This window comes from Dama dama, chromosome 2 (genome assembly GCF_033118175.1).
Source record: "Dama dama isolate Ldn47 chromosome 2, ASM3311817v1, whole genome shotgun sequence".
Taxonomy (NCBI): Eukaryota; Metazoa; Chordata; class Mammalia; order Artiodactyla; family Cervidae; genus Dama; species Dama dama.
In genome coordinates, this window is record NC_083682.1 from 48075957 (window position 1) to 48094475 (window position 18519).

The 18519-nt window shown below is 38.6% G+C and overlaps 1 protein-coding gene across 1 annotated transcript in view; it reads left to right on the plus strand.

Annotated features, from left to right (window-relative positions):
* DEUP1 (deuterosome assembly protein 1) overlaps nt 1-18519 on the plus strand; it is a 109305-nt gene that overhangs the window by 11409 nt on the left and 79377 nt on the right. Inside the window, exons 3-5 of the mRNA XM_061159767.1 lie at nt 4537-4706; nt 6746-6841; nt 13985-14119. Coding sequence (XP_061015750.1) covers nt 4537-4706; nt 6746-6841; nt 13985-14119 — 401 coding nt within the window. The remainder of the gene's footprint in view (nt 1-4536; nt 4707-6745; nt 6842-13984; nt 14120-18519) is intronic.

The following is an 18519-nucleotide window of genomic DNA, read 5'->3' on the forward strand; positions in this document are numbered from 1 at the left end:
TGCTCTGCATATAAGTTAAACAAGCAGGGTGACAATATACAGCCTTGACGTACTCCTTTTCCTACTTGGAACCAGTCTGTTGTTCCATGTCCAGTTCTAACTGTTGCTTCCTGACCTGCATACAGGTTTCTCAAGAGGCAGGTCAGATGGTCTGGTATTCCCATCTCCTTCAGAATTTTCTACAGTTTATTGTGATCCAGGCAGTCAAAGGCTTTGGCATAGTCAATAAAGCAGAAGTAAATGTTTTTCTGGAACTCTCTTGCTTTTTTGATTTGATCTCTGGTTCCTCTGCCTTTTCTAAAACCAACTTGAACATCTGGAAGTTCACAGTTCACGTTTTGCTGAAGCCTGGCTTGGAGAATTTGAGCATTATTTTACTAGCGTGTGAGATGAGTGCAATTGTGCGGTAGTTTGAGCATTCTTTGGCATTGCCTTTCTTTGGGATTGGAATGAAAACTGACCTTTTCCAGTGAGTACAGCTAAATAATAGTAATATACCTAAGACAAATAATATGTTAATACATTTTAAAAATGAGTTTTATTGAAACATTTTGGAAAAGTTAAAACCTGATAAGATTGCTCATCAGTTTTTTGGAAACTCATTTTCTTAGGCTCATCCACGATGCATGAAGCCGACTCCTCTTTATTCTTTCCCCATGCTTCCTTTCCCCCCTCCCCTTTCTCCATGATGACTTCTATATTTGTCTTTTAAGCTGAATCCCCTCTTCTCTCTCCCAAGCTAAAGATCCATTTCTGTCAGATATCTCTCATGTCCTGAACTAAGCTCACTCTTTTTTTAAATAAACAACCCACTTCTGTTTTCCCAGTTGTTGATGGATGGACTGACCCTACATTTCAGTTTCCCTAGAACTGTCACTGTTTGCATCTGTTGTCCTGAAATAATAATTAATAGTTACCTTTTCACTTTTAAAATTATCCTGGGTTAATTATCCTGGGTTAATGAACAGATCGTATGTCACCATAGCTGTCTGTCTGATTAAGTGCTGCCTTTTAAGAAGCAGCCCCTCGGCCTCTGTTAAAGGACTTTGGCGTGACAGGCATGTCCATGGGTCTCACCCGGCTCCTTTTCTCTGAGTGCCTCTCTCCACATCCATCCCCCTGCCATTCCTCCCGACACACTTGCCCCTACTGCCTCCTTTTATAGCATCAGTTTTCTATTTTGCTCTCCATCTCCAAGTAATGATGTCCTGATTTTTTTAACTCTAGGATCCTCAGACTGGTATGTTACTCTACAAGTCTCAGTGTGCGCCTTCCTTTCTGGCTTAATGCATTTAGACCTCTAGCCTTTCTCAGAATCTTGCACTTGTGAGTTGCTTCCACGGATAAACCCAATAGTTAGGACCAGGGTTATCTGTCTTACATAGTGTATTAGACACAGTCCACCCAGTCTCCAGTGCTGAAAGGCTTAGAGAAATGTTTTTTTTTTTTTCCTCTTTCAGCTCCTCAATCAACTTTTATAAAGTTGGAATAAGATCTACTTTATGGGATATTGTGAGGATTCATGAGAGGAAGTACAGCAGCGTAATTAGCGTAGTGTTAGCGTTTAGCTAAATAAAGAAATGAAAATATAAATAATGTTAGTGTCCAGATAATGAAGGAGGCTAAACTAAGTCTTTTGTCTTTTATTTTAAAGTTCACTAGATTTAGGAGCAAATATTGATACTGAGGGGGTTTCCCTGGTGGCTTAATGTTAACAAATCCGCCTGCAATGCAGGAGACCTCCTGCAATGAGGGTGACGGGGTCTGATCCCTGGGTGGGGAAGATCCCCTAAAGAAGGAAATAACAACCCACTCCAGTATTCTTGCCTGGGAAATCCCATGGACAGAGGAGCCTGATGAGCTACAGTCCAAGGGGTCACCAGAGTCGGACACGACTTAGCGGCTAAGCAACACCAAATGGCATGCACTTGATACGTTTGTTACCAATGCAGAACCTGGTGTCTGTCCTAGATTTGCTGAATCTGATCAGTGCGGGTGTGATAGATGATTCTCTCCAATCTGTGCAAGGTATGCAAACACCGAGTGGGTAGTTGAACTAGATGACTTGTAAAAGTCCTCCCACCCTGAAGTCTAATATTCTTACTTTTGTATAACATAGTCATACGCAGGAAATAAATCCTTCATTCATTTATTTAACAGTATTGGTTGAGTGCCTCATAGTAATGCCACGTTCTTTAGGCCTGTGTTTTAATTCCATAGGCGTGGCTCCCTCCTAAATGCCCGGGAGATAGTAATGGAAAACACTTGTTTGTTGACACAAAGATTCACTGAGCATCTACCATTTGCTGAGGCACTGTGCTCAGTCTTGGTGAGATGGTGATGAGCAAGACTGACAGTCCTTTTCCTTTCAGAGTTTACACCAGCAGAAAAAAATAAATTGTGTTTACAGTAAAGGGGATACATGTTGCTACAAAAAAAAAAAAAATGGTGTGAAAACCATTCTTTTTGTTCTATTGTTTTTCTCCACATCAGAATTCCAATTAAAATCCAGTCAGGTTATTAATAGAGGAATTAGTAATTCCTCTCCTCAGACAGGTTTTAGGTTTTAAGTAAAAACTGAGAGCCTTTGGGCCTTAGCCCAGGAATGCTGGAAGACTTCAGGATGCATTTTTGTGCTTAAAATCACTCTGGTGTCACAACTGGTAAGAAGGCTGTTGAATAAGCCAGTCAAAGCCAAAGGGACATCCCTTGTTCAGGTTGGCTCTGGGTATTTTAGAAAGGGATTCTAGAAGTTCTGAGTCCTTTGAGTTCATGTACCTGTTTTGAACCTTATCGCAACAGAGCTCATTTGTACTACATTTTTCAAGGAAGTTCTTATTCAAAACGTGAAGATGGTACTAATGTAGACCATGCAGTAACTGCAATAGTCACAGTAAGCCCACCAGCTCTGCGGCCAGTGTCCCCTGTCACCACTGTCCTCAACACTTTACTAGAGAAAATGAAGATTGTCAACTCTGCATGTTACATTACAAACAAAGCCATAACTAAACAGAGAGAGGAAGAAGAAAAACACCCTGTCTTTTGCTGTGGATACAGGAAGGCACTTAATTTAGAAGCAGCTGTCTAGGGTCTAGTTCTGGCTCTTCCATTAATCAATTTGTGACCTCGATGTGTCTGGGCTTCAGTTTTTGTAAAATGCTAAATGATCCTTAATTAGCCCTAAAATTCTTATTCAGTGAGACTAAATGGAGGAAATGGTGTCATTTTACACTTGCCTCTCCTGCCTTACTCCCAGCTACACAAATACACCAGAAGCCCCATCACCACTGAACAGATGGGTAGTGAAGCAACTTGCTTCTCTCACCTGAACGTTTGTGTGTGTCTTAAGCTGAAGCCTGAGACTTCGTGTCTGCCTGCTTATCTGGACTGAATGAGTGAACTAACACCAGGTCCCTGGTGAATGCTGTGGCTTCTCTGAAGGAGAACCCTGCCCTGAGAGCACTTACAACCTCAGCAACTCTCAGTCTCCATTATGCTAGTTTGCACCAAGGTTCCTGTTTCAAACACCGTAGACCTTCCTAGGTCCAGCTATTGCTACTTTTCTGACCAATAATATCTGCACTGTCTAAAATCTTACGTTACTCTGCCCACACCTGCTCAATCAGCTTTCTTCCAGCAGACACCACCGGCCAGATGGCATCAAGCTTCTGTCCTGAAGGAGCAGCAGTGTAGCCCAGGTGCCTGTGAAACTGGTCCTTCCTTGCCTGGGTCTGTTCCTCTGGCCCTGGCAGGCCCTGTGAGGCCCCAGTTACCTGCCATCAGACCTGCTCAGGTTATGATCAGCACACCGGTATATGTATATTTACATGTGAGAGGATGGAATTATTTTTTAGCCTGCCATCAAACCTGCTCAGGTTATGATAAGCACATTGGTATATGTATATTGACATGTAAGAGGATGGAATTATTTTTTAAATATTTATGTATTTATTTGTTTTTGGCTGCATTAGGTCTTAGTTGCAGCATGAAGTCTCAGTAGTTGTGATTCGTGGGCTTAGTAGCCCTGCTGTATGTGAGATCTTAGTTCCCAGACCAGGAATCGAACTCACATCCCCTGCATTGCAAGATGGATTCTTAACTCCTGGACCATGCGCGAAGTCCCTGGGATTATTTGTTATAATTAGAATTTTCCTCAAATTAGCCCAGTCTAAAATTTATTGTATTTAAATTAACTTTATTTACGGTGGCCTTATTTCTGATGTAATCCACATGATACGTAGGAAGAGAAATGTAAATTGTAACTGTATCAATATATTAACTTTATCAATATATTGCATTATATTATGGCACAGCTGTACTTTTTTAAATGCCACTGAAAAGTATATACTCTGTTAGCTCTGAAATTAGCTTTTAGTTTTAATTTAAAATGTTAGCCTCTAGTTTTCAGAATTCTTCCCATTTAAGTAATTGAAAAATTTGAGAAAATAACAAGATATTCAAAGCAAAATCATAAGTTTTCTTGTTGTCACATTTCAGTCTTTTAAAATGCATTTCACTCTTCTACAATTGCCAGAGCTTCTCCTTGTGAGGCTGAGCTTCAGGAATTAATGGAACAAATTGACATCATGGTAAACAACAAAAAATTGGATTGGGAAAGGAAGATGCGGGCTCTGGAGACACGACTAGATCTTCGGGATCAAGAGTTGGCAAATGCACAGACGTGTCTGGAACAGAAAGGTCAAGAGGTACTGCATAGCTGTGTTAATAAATTGTTCATTCCTCAGACTGTTACAAATAGTGCTAGTTCCATCAGAATGTGTTTTTCATCACACATACTTTGTATAAGCATCAGCAATAGCTTGAAATGCCCTGAAATTCTGTCACAATGTGCTAAATGTATGTGTTCTATCAAATAAGTGTCAAGCAGAGCCTAAACCTATAGTAATTTGCCAATGCAGACAGACAGAGTCCAGTCAATGCCATCTTAGGAAAGTAAATATTTGACATGTACGTGAAATACTGTTTTCAAGCAAGGATGTCAGTGCTTTTGCTGCCACAGAAACAAAGTAGCCATCAGAGGTGTGCCTTTGGAGCAGGCCGAGGTCAGGAGCATTTGCCTTTTCTCATCTGCTAGAAAAGTCTTTCCTAAAAGAAGTGAAAGATAAAGACCTTGATTGTAGGTCAAGAGAGAAAAGAGTTCGGTGAAGTGGGTATGTGTATACTTGGGTGCCCACATGGCTCAGTGATAAAGAATCTGCCTGCCAAAGCAAGAGACACGAGAGACACAGGTTTGATCCCTGGGTTGGGAAGATCCCCTGGAATAGAAATTGGCACCCCACTCCAGTATTCTTGCCTGGAGAATCACGTGGATGGAGGAGCCTGGCGGGCTACATACAGTCCGTAGAGTTGCCAAGAGTCAGACCTGGCTGAGTGACCGAGCACGTGCACCACTTAGGAGGAGCGTCCTGGGCCTGGGGGGACTGCTTGCGGCCAAGCTGGTGAAGCTGGAGGGACGTCTGAGTGCTCACGGGCCTGCTGCAGAGTTCAACAAAGTCATGCGCTTCACCTGAGATGGGCTTTCATGTCTGTGAATTTTCTTTGGGATAAGGCATAAGACATGTTTACTGATCATATGCTAATAACTAAAATATCAACAGTCAACTTGTTTTGCGGTTGTTTTTCTACCTCTAATGGACTCTCAGTGGAACTTAAGTTTTTGTCTTGGTTAATTCTGTTATTGTTTGGCCCAGTTAACATAGTCATCAGTAGGGGCAGGTCATGAGATTGCACATGCAAGGGCTACTTTCTGACTTTTGGTCCTGTCACAACCCAGATGTGCAAACAGAAGGCTCACGTGCTGTTTAAGCAGACAAATTCTGTAAGCCAAATCCCTATGAATTCCTCTTGGACACTTTTTCTTTTTTTATTTTTCACTCTGCTGGGTCTTCTTTGCTGCTCCTGGGCTTTTTCTAGCTGTGGTGAGCAGGGGCTACTCTTGGCTGCACCGGCTTCTCATTGCAGTGTCTTCTCCTGTTGCAGGGCCCAGCCCCTAGGCCCACGGGCGTCAGTAACTGCAGCATGAGGCTCTGCACTTGCTCATTGCGGCGTCTGCTCCTGTTGCAGGGCCCAGCCCCTGGGCCCACGGGCATCAGTAACTGCAGCGTGAGCCTCTGCACTTGCAGAGCCCGGGGTCTCAAGCATGGACTCGGTAGTTGTGGAGCAGGGGTTTACTTGCTCTGAGGCACATGGAATTTTTCCAGACCAGGTGTCGAACCATGTTCCCAGCATTGGCTGGTGGATTCTTACCCACCGTATCACCAGGGAAGTCCTATTTTTCTTTTCAATTTGTTAGTTTTTATTAAAAAAAAAAAAAAAAGAAGGTAACAATTATTCCATAACACCACTAAAACAGGGCTCCCACTGAAGGCAGCAGAGCCTGAAATAAAGGCTGAAATGTGTTGGCAGGGGTTCTGCCCCAAGAGTGATGACATAAGTCTCCCAAAAACATAATGTGAAGTAAATTTTAAATCTTGCTTTAATGTGCCAGTGAGAAGGCTCAACATCCATGCCATACTGTCCTAATGTGTACCCAGTGGAATAGCCCTAGCAACATCTGGTTTTTGTGAATTTAATTATTAATGACTATTCTAAGAACCACAGTACAAATATTTATTCTTGGTTTGGTATAGTGGTTTTATTTGAATTGTATTCCTCTTTTGTACATTTTCTGATTTTGTCAGGCAAAATTTAGAAAAATTAAAATCAAATTTTATTCTTAATGCAGGTGGGGTTACTTCGACAGAAGTTGGACAGTTTGGAAAAATGTAACTTAGCAATGACTCAAAATTACGAAGGACAACTACAAACCCTGAAAGCTCAAGTAAAGAAATGCATTACAATTTAGTATCATGTTTTAATATATGTTTGGACCTATAATATTGTGTTAATTTTGCTAAAATTAAGTATTTTAATATAAGCAAAAGTTGTTGTATTTTAAGTACAGGTTATATGTTTGGTCCTGTCTTTCGTTGTTTTCCAAGTATTATTTTTGTCTCTTGTGTTAGATTGTCAGCTCTCTATCCCTGTTAGCACACTGCCAGACTAATGGCTTTCTATTAATCAAGTGACTAACTGATTACCTTATCATAATTAGCTATGTGAAAACCAACAACAAAATATCAACTTACTAGTCACTGCTCCCTAATAGGGGTGTCCTTTCTTCTATGGCAGTTTAAAATATGGAGGTCAGGAAGATCCCCTGGAGTAGGAAAGGGCAACCCACTCCAGTATCCTTGCCTGAAGAATTCCATGGAGAGAGGAGCCTGGCGGGCTGCAGTCTGTGGGCTGTAAAGAGTTGAACATGACTGAGTGACTTTCGCTATTATAAAATAGATCATTGAAAGAACAAAACTGATCTTTATTGCTTTGTTACGCATAGGTGTTTGATAAATGAGAGGGCTTCTGCTTATATGGTGAGAGGGCTTTCTTTCTGATTTATCCCTATGTCATACTCCCCACTGTGCTGACAAGCAAAAAGTTTCTTTCTTCACACAGATGACACATAGGGCAATAAGCATCTCAGGTCTAGTAGGCACTAACTACATCCTTGCTTCACTTAGTAAATTAATCAACGGGGAAAGTGGTTTGATTATGAATTTTACTTTACAACCAACTTTTATTGAAGTGCAGAGATTTCACAAATGGTAATATGGTTAAGGCAGCCCAAGGTAGTTAAAGCTCCTCCTAACATACCTTTTTAGGGAAGTGATCAGCCATTATGATAGGATTATGAAGCATTTGATGCACTTAATGGGTATTATCTTACAAGACTAGCTCTTAAGTCTATCTATATATTTTGCCTTCAATTTAAATAGCTTCTGCTAGATGGTAACTTGAATTATGAAATATGAATATGCTTATTTTCCTAGCTAAGATTTGAAGCATTTGACACTTAAGTCAAACAACCTTGTTTTTTCTATTAATATAAAGATGAAGCTGTAATATAGCAACATAAATATTGAATGACTATAATAATTCAGTGTAAACAAAGAGAACATGATCTAGAATAAGTCTGAAAAAAATACAGAGATCTAGATACAAGTTAAGTACCATCTGTAAATTACATTTAACTAGTTCAGTCACAGCTTACCAAATCTTTAATTTCTGGGTTTTTTTTTTTAATGTCTATTGTTAAAAAGTGTTGGGCTTGTTTACAGACACTGAGTGGTCGTTCACTGTATGAATCCTGACCATCTGATGCTTTGCATCTGTTTTGTCACTTGGCTGCCAGCTAGCCAGCAACTCTATTTACAGCAGTTTTCACAAAAATTTGCTGTGTGCACCAGCACAGAGAGCTTAGGAAACGCTGTTTACGCCTTTGGTGCTGGACATTTACAGTACATAGGAGCATGTTATAGGCTGTGAGAAGCCCTGCTCTGAAAACATCCATCTAGCCTTTTTAATCCACCGTTTTTCAAACATATTTGACCATGGAACCCTTTTGTTTTTTATACTAAAACCAGTAAACACTGTAGCCCAGCTGCAATGTAAACACCATGAAGAGGTATTTCATAGAATACACTTTGGAAACACTACGCTGTTGTTGAGAGAACAGCCATCTGCTTCCACTGCAGTTTTCCACATTTCTTTTCTCCTGTGGCTAAAAGAAAGGAAGGGAGAGAGGGAGGAAAAGCAGAAGAGAAGGAAGAGGAAAGAAGGGGTAAAAGGAAGAGAGAAAAGTACTGTGTATTTGCCTCAGTTTGTGTAATAGCTAGTAATATGTCATTTTTTCTAAGCAGAAAATGATAGTTTGTGGCAAACATGCTTTTGTTGCTGCTAGTTCACTCTACTGCTCCCTTCTTTGAAATTCTTCATTTATTTACAACCTTATTTTCCTAAAATATCTTAAGGATACATTCTATCACATTCTGCCTTAAAAAACTCTGACAAAACTTTCTTTTGAAATTGCTTCCTTTTTTAAAATGGTGTATTTTCTTTTCCTTCTAAAATTATAAAACTATAATTTTATATGCATTATATGCATTTGAGATTTATTCTTCTGGAAAGGTGGAGTCAATGTACTTTCCCCTATTCGTCCTGCTAAATGCAACTAGACATCCTGGACATTATTTATAAAACAACATAAGACTGAGAAGTGGAGAGGAAAGACAGACCAACTAGGACCTTGGGACCCAAGGCAAAACATGGTGTTGAGTTCCTGGAATTTCTTTTTGCCTCTCATATCAGACTGGATAACAGAGAAGCCAGCAGGCAAGACTCTCCCGTGGGCACAAACAAACCAAAAGAGGAAGAAAGCCTCCTCCTTGCAACTGAAAGACCTGAAGAAAGACAGCCTACCAAGATTAAAAGCTTTTTGATAATAACTGCATGACTCTAGCCAAAGGGCACAGAAAAGGACTACAGCTGCAAACCCACTTCACCAGCAGAGACCGAGTTGACAGCCTCAGCTCCACCCTCGCCTCCTCTACTGAGGTAGTCCAGGCCACAGCCTCGGGGAGTCAGAGCAGACAGTGGAAACGCAGTCCGTGGTGTCAGGGTGACCGTAGGAGAACCTGGGCTCCTCTGCGCCTCTGGCGGTGGTGCCGCGCCCTTCTCTGCAGTGGCGTCTGGGGAAGCCTAACGAGGGTCTGGACATTCCCGCCTCTGTGCTAACAGGGCTCCTTCCCTCACCACAGTACCGCTGAAGGCCACTCGAGAAGCAGTCACGAGGCATCTGTGCCCCTTCCGTCAACGTGTGCCAGTGAAAGTGTGCGGACCCTGAGCTCCCGCTCCCACTGGGCAGTAACAAGGAACACCTGCCTCCCCCCAGTGACCGGCTGAGGCCAAGTTAAGACCTGGACTCTCACTCCCACGAGGCAGCAGTGAGGCACCATTCTATCTTCCCTGCTGGAGCGCTATCAGAAGAGGACTGCTAAAACACAGTATTTCTACAAAATCTGGAGTCACATAACAATACCCCAAAATGGTTTCAATTAAAAAAAAAACACGCATCATAGCAAAAACAAGGAAGATCTCAACTTGAATGAGAAAAGTCATTTAAGAGACACCAACACTGAGTTGATGGAGATGTTAGAATTATCTGATAAGGAGTTTAAAGTAATTGTTATAAAAATGCTTCAATGAGCCATTACAAACATGCTTGAAACAAATTAAATCAGAATGTTTTAGCAAAGAAAAAGATAAAGAACAAGCAGCTAGAAATTTTGTAACTTAAAAATACAATAACCAAACTAAAAAATTCAATAGATGGGTTCAAAAGCAGAATAGAGAGGATAGAAGACATACATAGTGAGTGAACTTGAACACAGCACAATAGAAATTACCCAATCTGACAGCGTATTAAAAAGCAACCAAGACAGCCTGGACAGCATATTAAAAGCAGAGACATTACTTTGCCAACAAAGATCCGTCTAGTCAAGGCTATGGTTTTTCCAGTGGTCACGTATGGATGTGAGTTGGACTACAAAGAAAGCTGAGTGTGGAAGAATTGATGCTTTTGGACTATGGTGTTGGAAAAGACCCTGAGAGTCCCATGGACTGCAAGGAGATCCAACCAGTCTATCCTAAAGGAAATCAGTCCTGAATATTCATTGGAAGGACTGACGTTGAAGCTGAAGCTCCAATACTTTGGCCACCTGATGCAAAGAGCTGACTCTCTGGGGAAGACTCTGATGCTGGGAAAGATTGAGGGCAAGAGGAGAAGGGGATGACAGAGGATGAGATGGTTGGATGGCATCACCGACTCAATGGACATGAGTTTGAACAAACTCAAGGAGATAGTGAAGGACAGGGAAGCCTGGCGTTCTGCAGTTCATGGAGTCACAAAGAGTCGGATGTGACTTAGCGACTGGACAACAACAAAGAAGTTTTGTTACCAATAGATCTACCCTAGAAGAATAGCTAAAGGAATTTCTCCTTGGTAAGAAGGAAATGATCAGAAAAAATTGGAAAAGTGAAAGCATGGATAAATGCAATAGACTTTACTTCTCTTGAGTTTTCTAAATTTTTTGACAACTGAAGCAAAAATTATAATAATAGCTAAAGTGGTTCTTAATGTATACTGAGAAAATAATTAAGATAATAATGTCAGAAATGGGTCATGGCAAAGAGAAATAAGATTCTAAACTTCACTTGAACTGGTAAAATGTCAGCACCAGTAGACTGTAATAAGCTATGTATGTATAATATTATACCTAGAGCAGTAACTAAAAAAGCTAAACAAATAAATACATTCAAAAATACTATAGATACATTAAAATGGCATTCTAAAAAATGTTCAAAGAATGCAGAGAAAGACAGGAAAACTAAAACAGATCAACCAAAAACTAGGCAACAAACATGAAACAAATTCAGGCTTAAACACTAATATAACAATACTTACATTAAATGAAAATGGTCTAAATATAGTAGTTAAAAGAGATTTGCAGAGTAAATAAAAAATATATGACCCAACTGTATGCTTTGTTCCAGAAACTCACTTCAAATATAACTACGTATGTAAGTTGAAAGTAAAAAGATAGAAAAAAATAGAAAAAATATACCCTGCAAATACTAATCAAAAGAAAGCAGAAGTGGTGCAAAAATAATTCAGTGGAAAAGGAATAGTCTTTTCAACAAACAGTGACAGGACAATTGGATATCCACATGAAAAAGAACTAGATTGGACCCTTACCTAAACCATAGACAAAAAATAACACAAAATGAATCAAAGACCTAAATTTAAAAACTAGATCTGTAAAACTCTTTAGAAGAAAACAGGAGTAAATCCTCATGGTTTTGGACTAGGCAACAGTTTCTTAGATTTGGTACCAAAAGTGCAAGAAAATTAGATAAACTCGATTTCATCAAAATTTTAACAACCTTTGTGCTTCAAAGCACACCAAAAAAAAAAAAAGCTCACAAAGTGGGAGAAAACATTTGAAAATCATATATTTAATAAGGTATTCATATCCAGAATTAAAAAAAAAAACTCTTAATAGTCAATAGTAAAAAGACAAATGATCAAATTTTAAAATGGGCATAGATATAAATAGGCATTTCTCCAAAGGAGATATATAAATGGTCAAATAAGCATGTGAAAAATTGCCCAATGCCATTAGTCATTCAGGTCACTTCAGTTCAGTTCAGTTGCTCAGTCGTGTCTGACTCTGCGACCCCATGAATCGCAGCACGCCAGGCCTCCCTGTCCATCACAAACCCCCGGAGTCTACTCAAACTCATGCCCATTGAGTCGGTGATGTCATCCAGCCATCTCCTTAGGGAAATGCAAATCAAAACCATAATGACATATCCCTTCACACCTGCTAATTGCTATAATCAAATGATGGATAAAAGCAGGCATTGGTAAGGATATGGAGAAATTGGAGCCCTGTACATTACCACTGAAAAGTGGAAAATGGTACAGCTACTTTGGAAAACTGTTTGGCAGTTCATTAAAAAATTAAACTTACAGTGTCTACATTTCAGTTTCTAGTTTCAGCTATTCTACTCCTAGGTATATATAACCAAGAGAAATAAAAACCTATATCCACACAAAATCTTCTACACAAATGTTCATAGCAGCATTTCCCCATAATATTGAAAAAGTGCAAACAATCCACATGTTCATCAGTTGGTGAATGAATAAACAAAATATGGTATATCCATGCAATGAAGTATTATTCAGCCATTAGAAGGAATGAAATATTGACCCCTGCTACAACATGGATTAACCTTAAAAGCATTATGCTGAGTGAAAGAAACCAGACACAAAAGGTTGCATATTGTATGATTCCATTAATATGAAATGATCAGAATAGGTAAATCCATAGAAACAGAGATTAGTGTTGCTAGGGCCTTGAGGAAGGAGGAAATGTGTAGTCACTGTTAATAGATACAGGGTTTCTTTTGGAGATGATGAAAGTATTCTGAAATTAGATAATGTGATGATTACCCAACTGAAGATACTAAAAACCAGTGAAGTAATACTCTAAATTTTATGGTAGGTGAACTATATCTCAATTTTTAAAACTATGTGAGAAAGAAAAAGGAAGCAGAAATGACTGCATTACTATCAGATATAAAATAGACACAATTGTTCATAGCTTTCTTTGTAATAGTCAAAAACTGGAAACAACCAAAAATATCTCAATATGTGAATGGTCAAACAAACTGTGTTTACGTCTATGCCATGGTATAATACTGAGCAATAAAAAGGAGTGAACTATTGTTACATTGATCGCATATTGTACTGACATCAATTTCCTGAGTTTGATACTGTACAAAATTCACTAAGATGTAAATATTGGGGGAAACTGGGTGGAGAGAACCCAGAATCTCTCTGTAATATCTTTGCAGCTTCTTGCGAATCTATAATTATTTCAAAAGAAAAAAGAAAAACAAGTTTTGTAAACAGTTATTTAGAAATTTCCTAACAGATGTTGATAGATCATGAGGCTTTTAATCTATTATTTGAAGGTAGAACAAGAGAAAAAAATTACAGTCTTAAGTTATAACAAGAATTACTGATGAGAGAGATTATATCAAGCTTTATATTTAATTTTATTTTAACTTACATTGACATAAGTGTGTTTGTATTTTTTATGTTAAGTCCTCCATTTCCTTAAAAGAAGTGTAAGTTGGTCATTTTATAGATTGAGTTATTGAAATTAAAATTGTCAACACAAGATGGCACTAAATAAAAGTAAGAAAAAAACTTGGTTGTTTTAAATTGTGAGCTTTTCTATATATAGTTAAGATAAAACTGAACAAAACATTTTATCAAGTGAATTGTTGCTAAACTGTGCAGTCAATGAAGTTCCAAATTTACTTGAAAGCTGAATTGTGTTCAGCTTCAACAATTTAGTTTTAATAACTGGTTCTAGCTTCACTAATTGGAACATTTAAGCTTTACTGCATTCCCTAATCATGACTTAAATTTTGAAAGAGGTTTGCAAGAGAACTATCAAGAAATCAAGTTATAAATAACCAATAGTAAAATGTTAGCATTCTCTATTATTTACAGTTTTCCAAACTAACTAATAGCTTTGAAAAACTGAGATTACACCAGATGAAACAAAATAAATTTCGACGAAAAGAAGTACCACACCTCAAAGAGGAAATGCCCTTTGAACTGAACAATATGAACCAGAAATTAGAGGTAAGCTATGTTGTCTTAGTTTACCCCTGTTTGTATTAAGATGGTTTTTGTTGTTGTTGTTGAGGGCTGTTTGTCTCCAGAATGCACAGTGGCATGCACCACTGTGGTAACAAAGCGCCATTAGAAACCTGCTTCCCATTGAAGATATTTTCTTAGTGCACCTTCCTTCAGGCACTTAGTCAATTAAAACATCACTTTAATTTATACATCTTTCGTACATATCAGCATTTTGAAGAGCAAAAAAATGTTCAAAGAAACTGCAGATGTTGAGTGAAATTGAAGGACATCCCTGGGGTCAGTTAAAGAGAGTGTCTAATAAATCTTTTAATGGCTGTTTAACTATTAGGTACTTAAGTCTTAATGAAGCCTCATAGCAATTTTCAGAACAAAACTTGAAGTTTCAGGATCTTTTCTTTAAAGGTAGTTTCACTCCAATATAACGACCCTGTGTCACCCAGAACTCCTAAAATCTCAGTCGCTAAAAAGGTTAAACATGTCATAGAAACACTTATTTAAATCCTCTTAACTTTCCAACCTTGGAAAAAATAAGCGATTTTTCTTCCCTGTGCCCTTGTGCACTCCTGCTACTGGCCATGAAACAGCAGATAGTCTGCTGTGAGTTCCTTTTCTAACCTTAGCTAAATTCCCACTGTGGCTCAATTATTGTTTTCTAATTGACCTCAAATTGACCCCTATCATGTTATCCCACTCGGTTTTTTTTGTTTTCCCATTGTTCTCAAGCCCTAAGCAATAGTTTTTCCCCACAGCCAGCCAGTGATTTCAGTTTCTTCTGCTTTGTTCATGGTTAATGGCTCTCTATGTCCCTGATAGCTTAGCTGGTAAAGAGTCTGCTTGCAGTGCAGGAGACCCGGGTTCATTTCTGGGTCAGGAAGATCCACTGGGTGAGGGATAGGCTACCCACTCCAGTATTCTTGGCCTCCCTAGTGGCTCAGATGGTAAAGAATCCACCTGCAATGCAGAATACCTGGGTGCAGTCCCTGGGTTAGGAAGATCCCCTGCAGAAGGGAAAAGCGACCCACTCCAGTATTCTGGCCTGGAGAATTCCACGGGCTTGCAGAGTCGGACATGACAGTGACTTTGACTTCACTCACTGTGCGTCCCAATTAGCCAGGTAGAAATCTCTTAGGAATCTTTGATGTTTTCCTTTCTTACTACTCCTATTCCAGCCCAGATTTGCCCCTTTCTGTGTCTAATGCCTCTTATCTCTGTCTTCCTCCTAACTGTCATTGTCCTGTTTTATGCTTCTTCATCTTTGTCATCTAACTCTTCAGTTAACAGCCCTTCTCAAAATTTTCCTCCAAAATATTTTTCAGAGCAGGAAAAAAAAACAAAACAAAACACTCAAACTACAGCCCTAAAACCAGCCTATTTCAAGAATTTTGTTGGAAGTGTTTGGCTTTAGTTTTTAAATTCCGGTAAATTTTATACTGTACTGCATAAGAAACATACATTTTAAAAAATATAAAATTGCTACCACTAAGTAGGCATGACCCTCTAGGAAAATGCACTTTGTATAACTTCCTGCCTCTTGCAATGGTGTAACTAGACTTATTTCTAGAATATTCTGGTCTCACAGAAAATGCTCAAAGATTGTGATATAATATACATGGGCTTTCACTGAAAATGCAGTTAAATCACTGACTCTTCATTTGATTGACTTATGGGGATTAGTGGGAGAACTACATTCATATAAATTGTTCAAAGAAAAAGCCTTAAATTAGTATCAAGTACTTTGTGCACACTTTACATTTAGAGATCTAAATACGTAAAATGTACCTCATAAAATTATAGTGGAAATTAGTACCAAATATGTGATATATTTGTATTTATACAAAATTTTAAGCATAATATGTAAATACAGTTTCATCTATATCATAAAGGAAACACTTCATGTACCTGTCTTTGTTTAGAGGCAGCTGAAAAATTAATGTGTAGGAGATGGACTGTTCCAGTTTTAGCCTACATCTAAGCATGTTTCTCCTTTGGGACAAACATTTATCTGATACAGTGATTGAACAGTGGGAAACAGCTTGCTCCAGTGAAAGAACTTGACAGTTTACAGCTTAAAATAGGGCCTGACTGTCTCGCTTATTTGCCTTGTGACCTTTGGACAAGCTGATGACCTCACGGAGATTACATTTTTCACCAATAAATGGGGGTTAAGATTGTCTTACAAGTGACGTTGTGGTTATGGAAGAGGAAAATGTGTGTGTATGTGTGTTTAGATGCTCTCTGAAGCATCTGCGGTAAAAACACATGAGGCCTGAAAGTTGCCTTAAAATACTCGAATGAAAAAGGTAGAGATGAGATACAGATGGACTGACTTGACAGGAGTTAATCTGGGTGTAGGTTACATGGGAGCTTGTTTTGCTCTCTGCTTTTATATAAGTATGAAAATTTTCATAAGAAAAAGTTAAAACTATCTTACAAATGAAGGTTCATAGAGTCCCTGACCTATAGTAATCACTAAAGAAATGTTCGTTCTACATCTCAAGATTTAGTAGAGGGATTAAAATATATATTTAACAATATAACTTCTGCTATAAACTGATTTTAATGCCTCTGATCCACTCTCAACCTTAAAGACCCAGAAAAGGTTTCTATCCATGGAGAACTTAATCTGAAGGGTTAGACAAGTGTACAGACGTGCCAGAACTGGACCCTCGGCTAATATCTCCAGTCTCTACAAAATTCTTACAGTCTCTTTCTCAGTCTCTGCATGGCCCCATAACAACTGGATAGTGTGTGCTTGAAACCAATACATCTAAGACCAAGAAAGCCAGGACTATTATAAGTACCAGCTGCCATGTTCATGACACACATTTGTAGCCTTGTTTGGCCTCATTCTTGGCCTCATTTCTACCTGTTGTAGAATTTTTAAGGGAGACACCAGTGTTCCTGCCTTCTCTTATAGCATGCTAGGAAATGTTTATTTTCAAGATTGAGGTTGTTGGGTGTATATATTAGTATTATTGCATGTATATCTATAAGTATTAGTATTATTGCACAGTTCATATCATATTATTGCAAGATGTGAACTGTGCAAGTCAACCTTAGCCACATTTTAATTCAGACTCTAAAAACTCCTTCCTAAATTAAACATTTTTTAAAATGCACCTTGGATTGATTTGAAAATTTAACCTATTTTTTTTATTAGAGCCTAGTTTTATAAATTTGTCACTATTTCTGAAGACCCTGTTTTCATGTACCTTATTTAAAATTGTCAAATGTCAGAATCAAAGTCAGTTACTTTAAATGAACTATCTCCATTTATCTTAATAAATATAGTCTATGTATCAGGGTATTATTATACATTTAAAACAGGGTCTATCTATATTTCTCCAACTTTATTACCATCACTCAATTTCAGGTCACTTAATTACTATAAAAGCCTACTAATTTAGTAGTGAACTCTTCCCTCACTGATTATTTGGGAGCTTGTGGATTTATAAAATGAAGATTTCCCCCCAAATTCTTTAAAATCATTACTCTGTAGAAAACGTGAAATGCATATTCTCATTTTAAACACGATATAGCTTTCATTCTCTAAATTAGTATATTTATTTTCCTGGATAGCCAATCCAGTCATTTCAGCCATCTTTGAAACACCACCAATCTCTCAAAATAGTTCAAATGAACTTTTTTCCAATTTGATGTATTATTGGAGATGGCTGAGATAATCGTGGCATCATCTGTGTGACTTTTACGTGGCACTGTTATTGTACTGATACTGTAAAATCATTTGTTTACATGTACATTTCCCTACTTTATTATATGCATGTGTGCTCAGTCGTGTCTGACTCTTTGTGACCCCGTGGACTGTAGCCCGCCAGGCTTCTCTGTCCATGGGATTCTCTAGGCAAGAATACTGGAGTAGGTTGCCAGCACCCTCCTCCAGGGAATCTTCCAGACCCAGGCATCAAACCCACACCTCCGGGGTCTCCTGCATCGGCAGGCAGATTCTCTACCACTGAGTCACCTGCGAAGCCCTCAGTCCTTGTTTTTTTTTCCTTTGAAAAATTTGTTTCTTTTAAGCATGTATTATTTTTAAATCCTCCTCTTTCCACAGTACCTGCTGGACACTAGATGCTTAATACTGCTGAATTGATGATTGGAAACATCAAATATGTTCATGCCATGTATCTACATTCAGTAATATCTCATATGGACTCAGTAGCTATAGAGTTTGTTTCCAGCCGTGTTATTTTCTTTGCAAAATTTAGTGAGAACTGCTTACATTTCTGGAAATACTAGTACTGTGCTTTTCTTTGTACATTCAAGAAATGAAGCAATATGAAAGTAATGAAATCTGTAGTACTTAGTCTTAAGTTGTTTACAGCCTGGACAGAAAGAGAAGATATAACGGCCAGCCCCAGGCA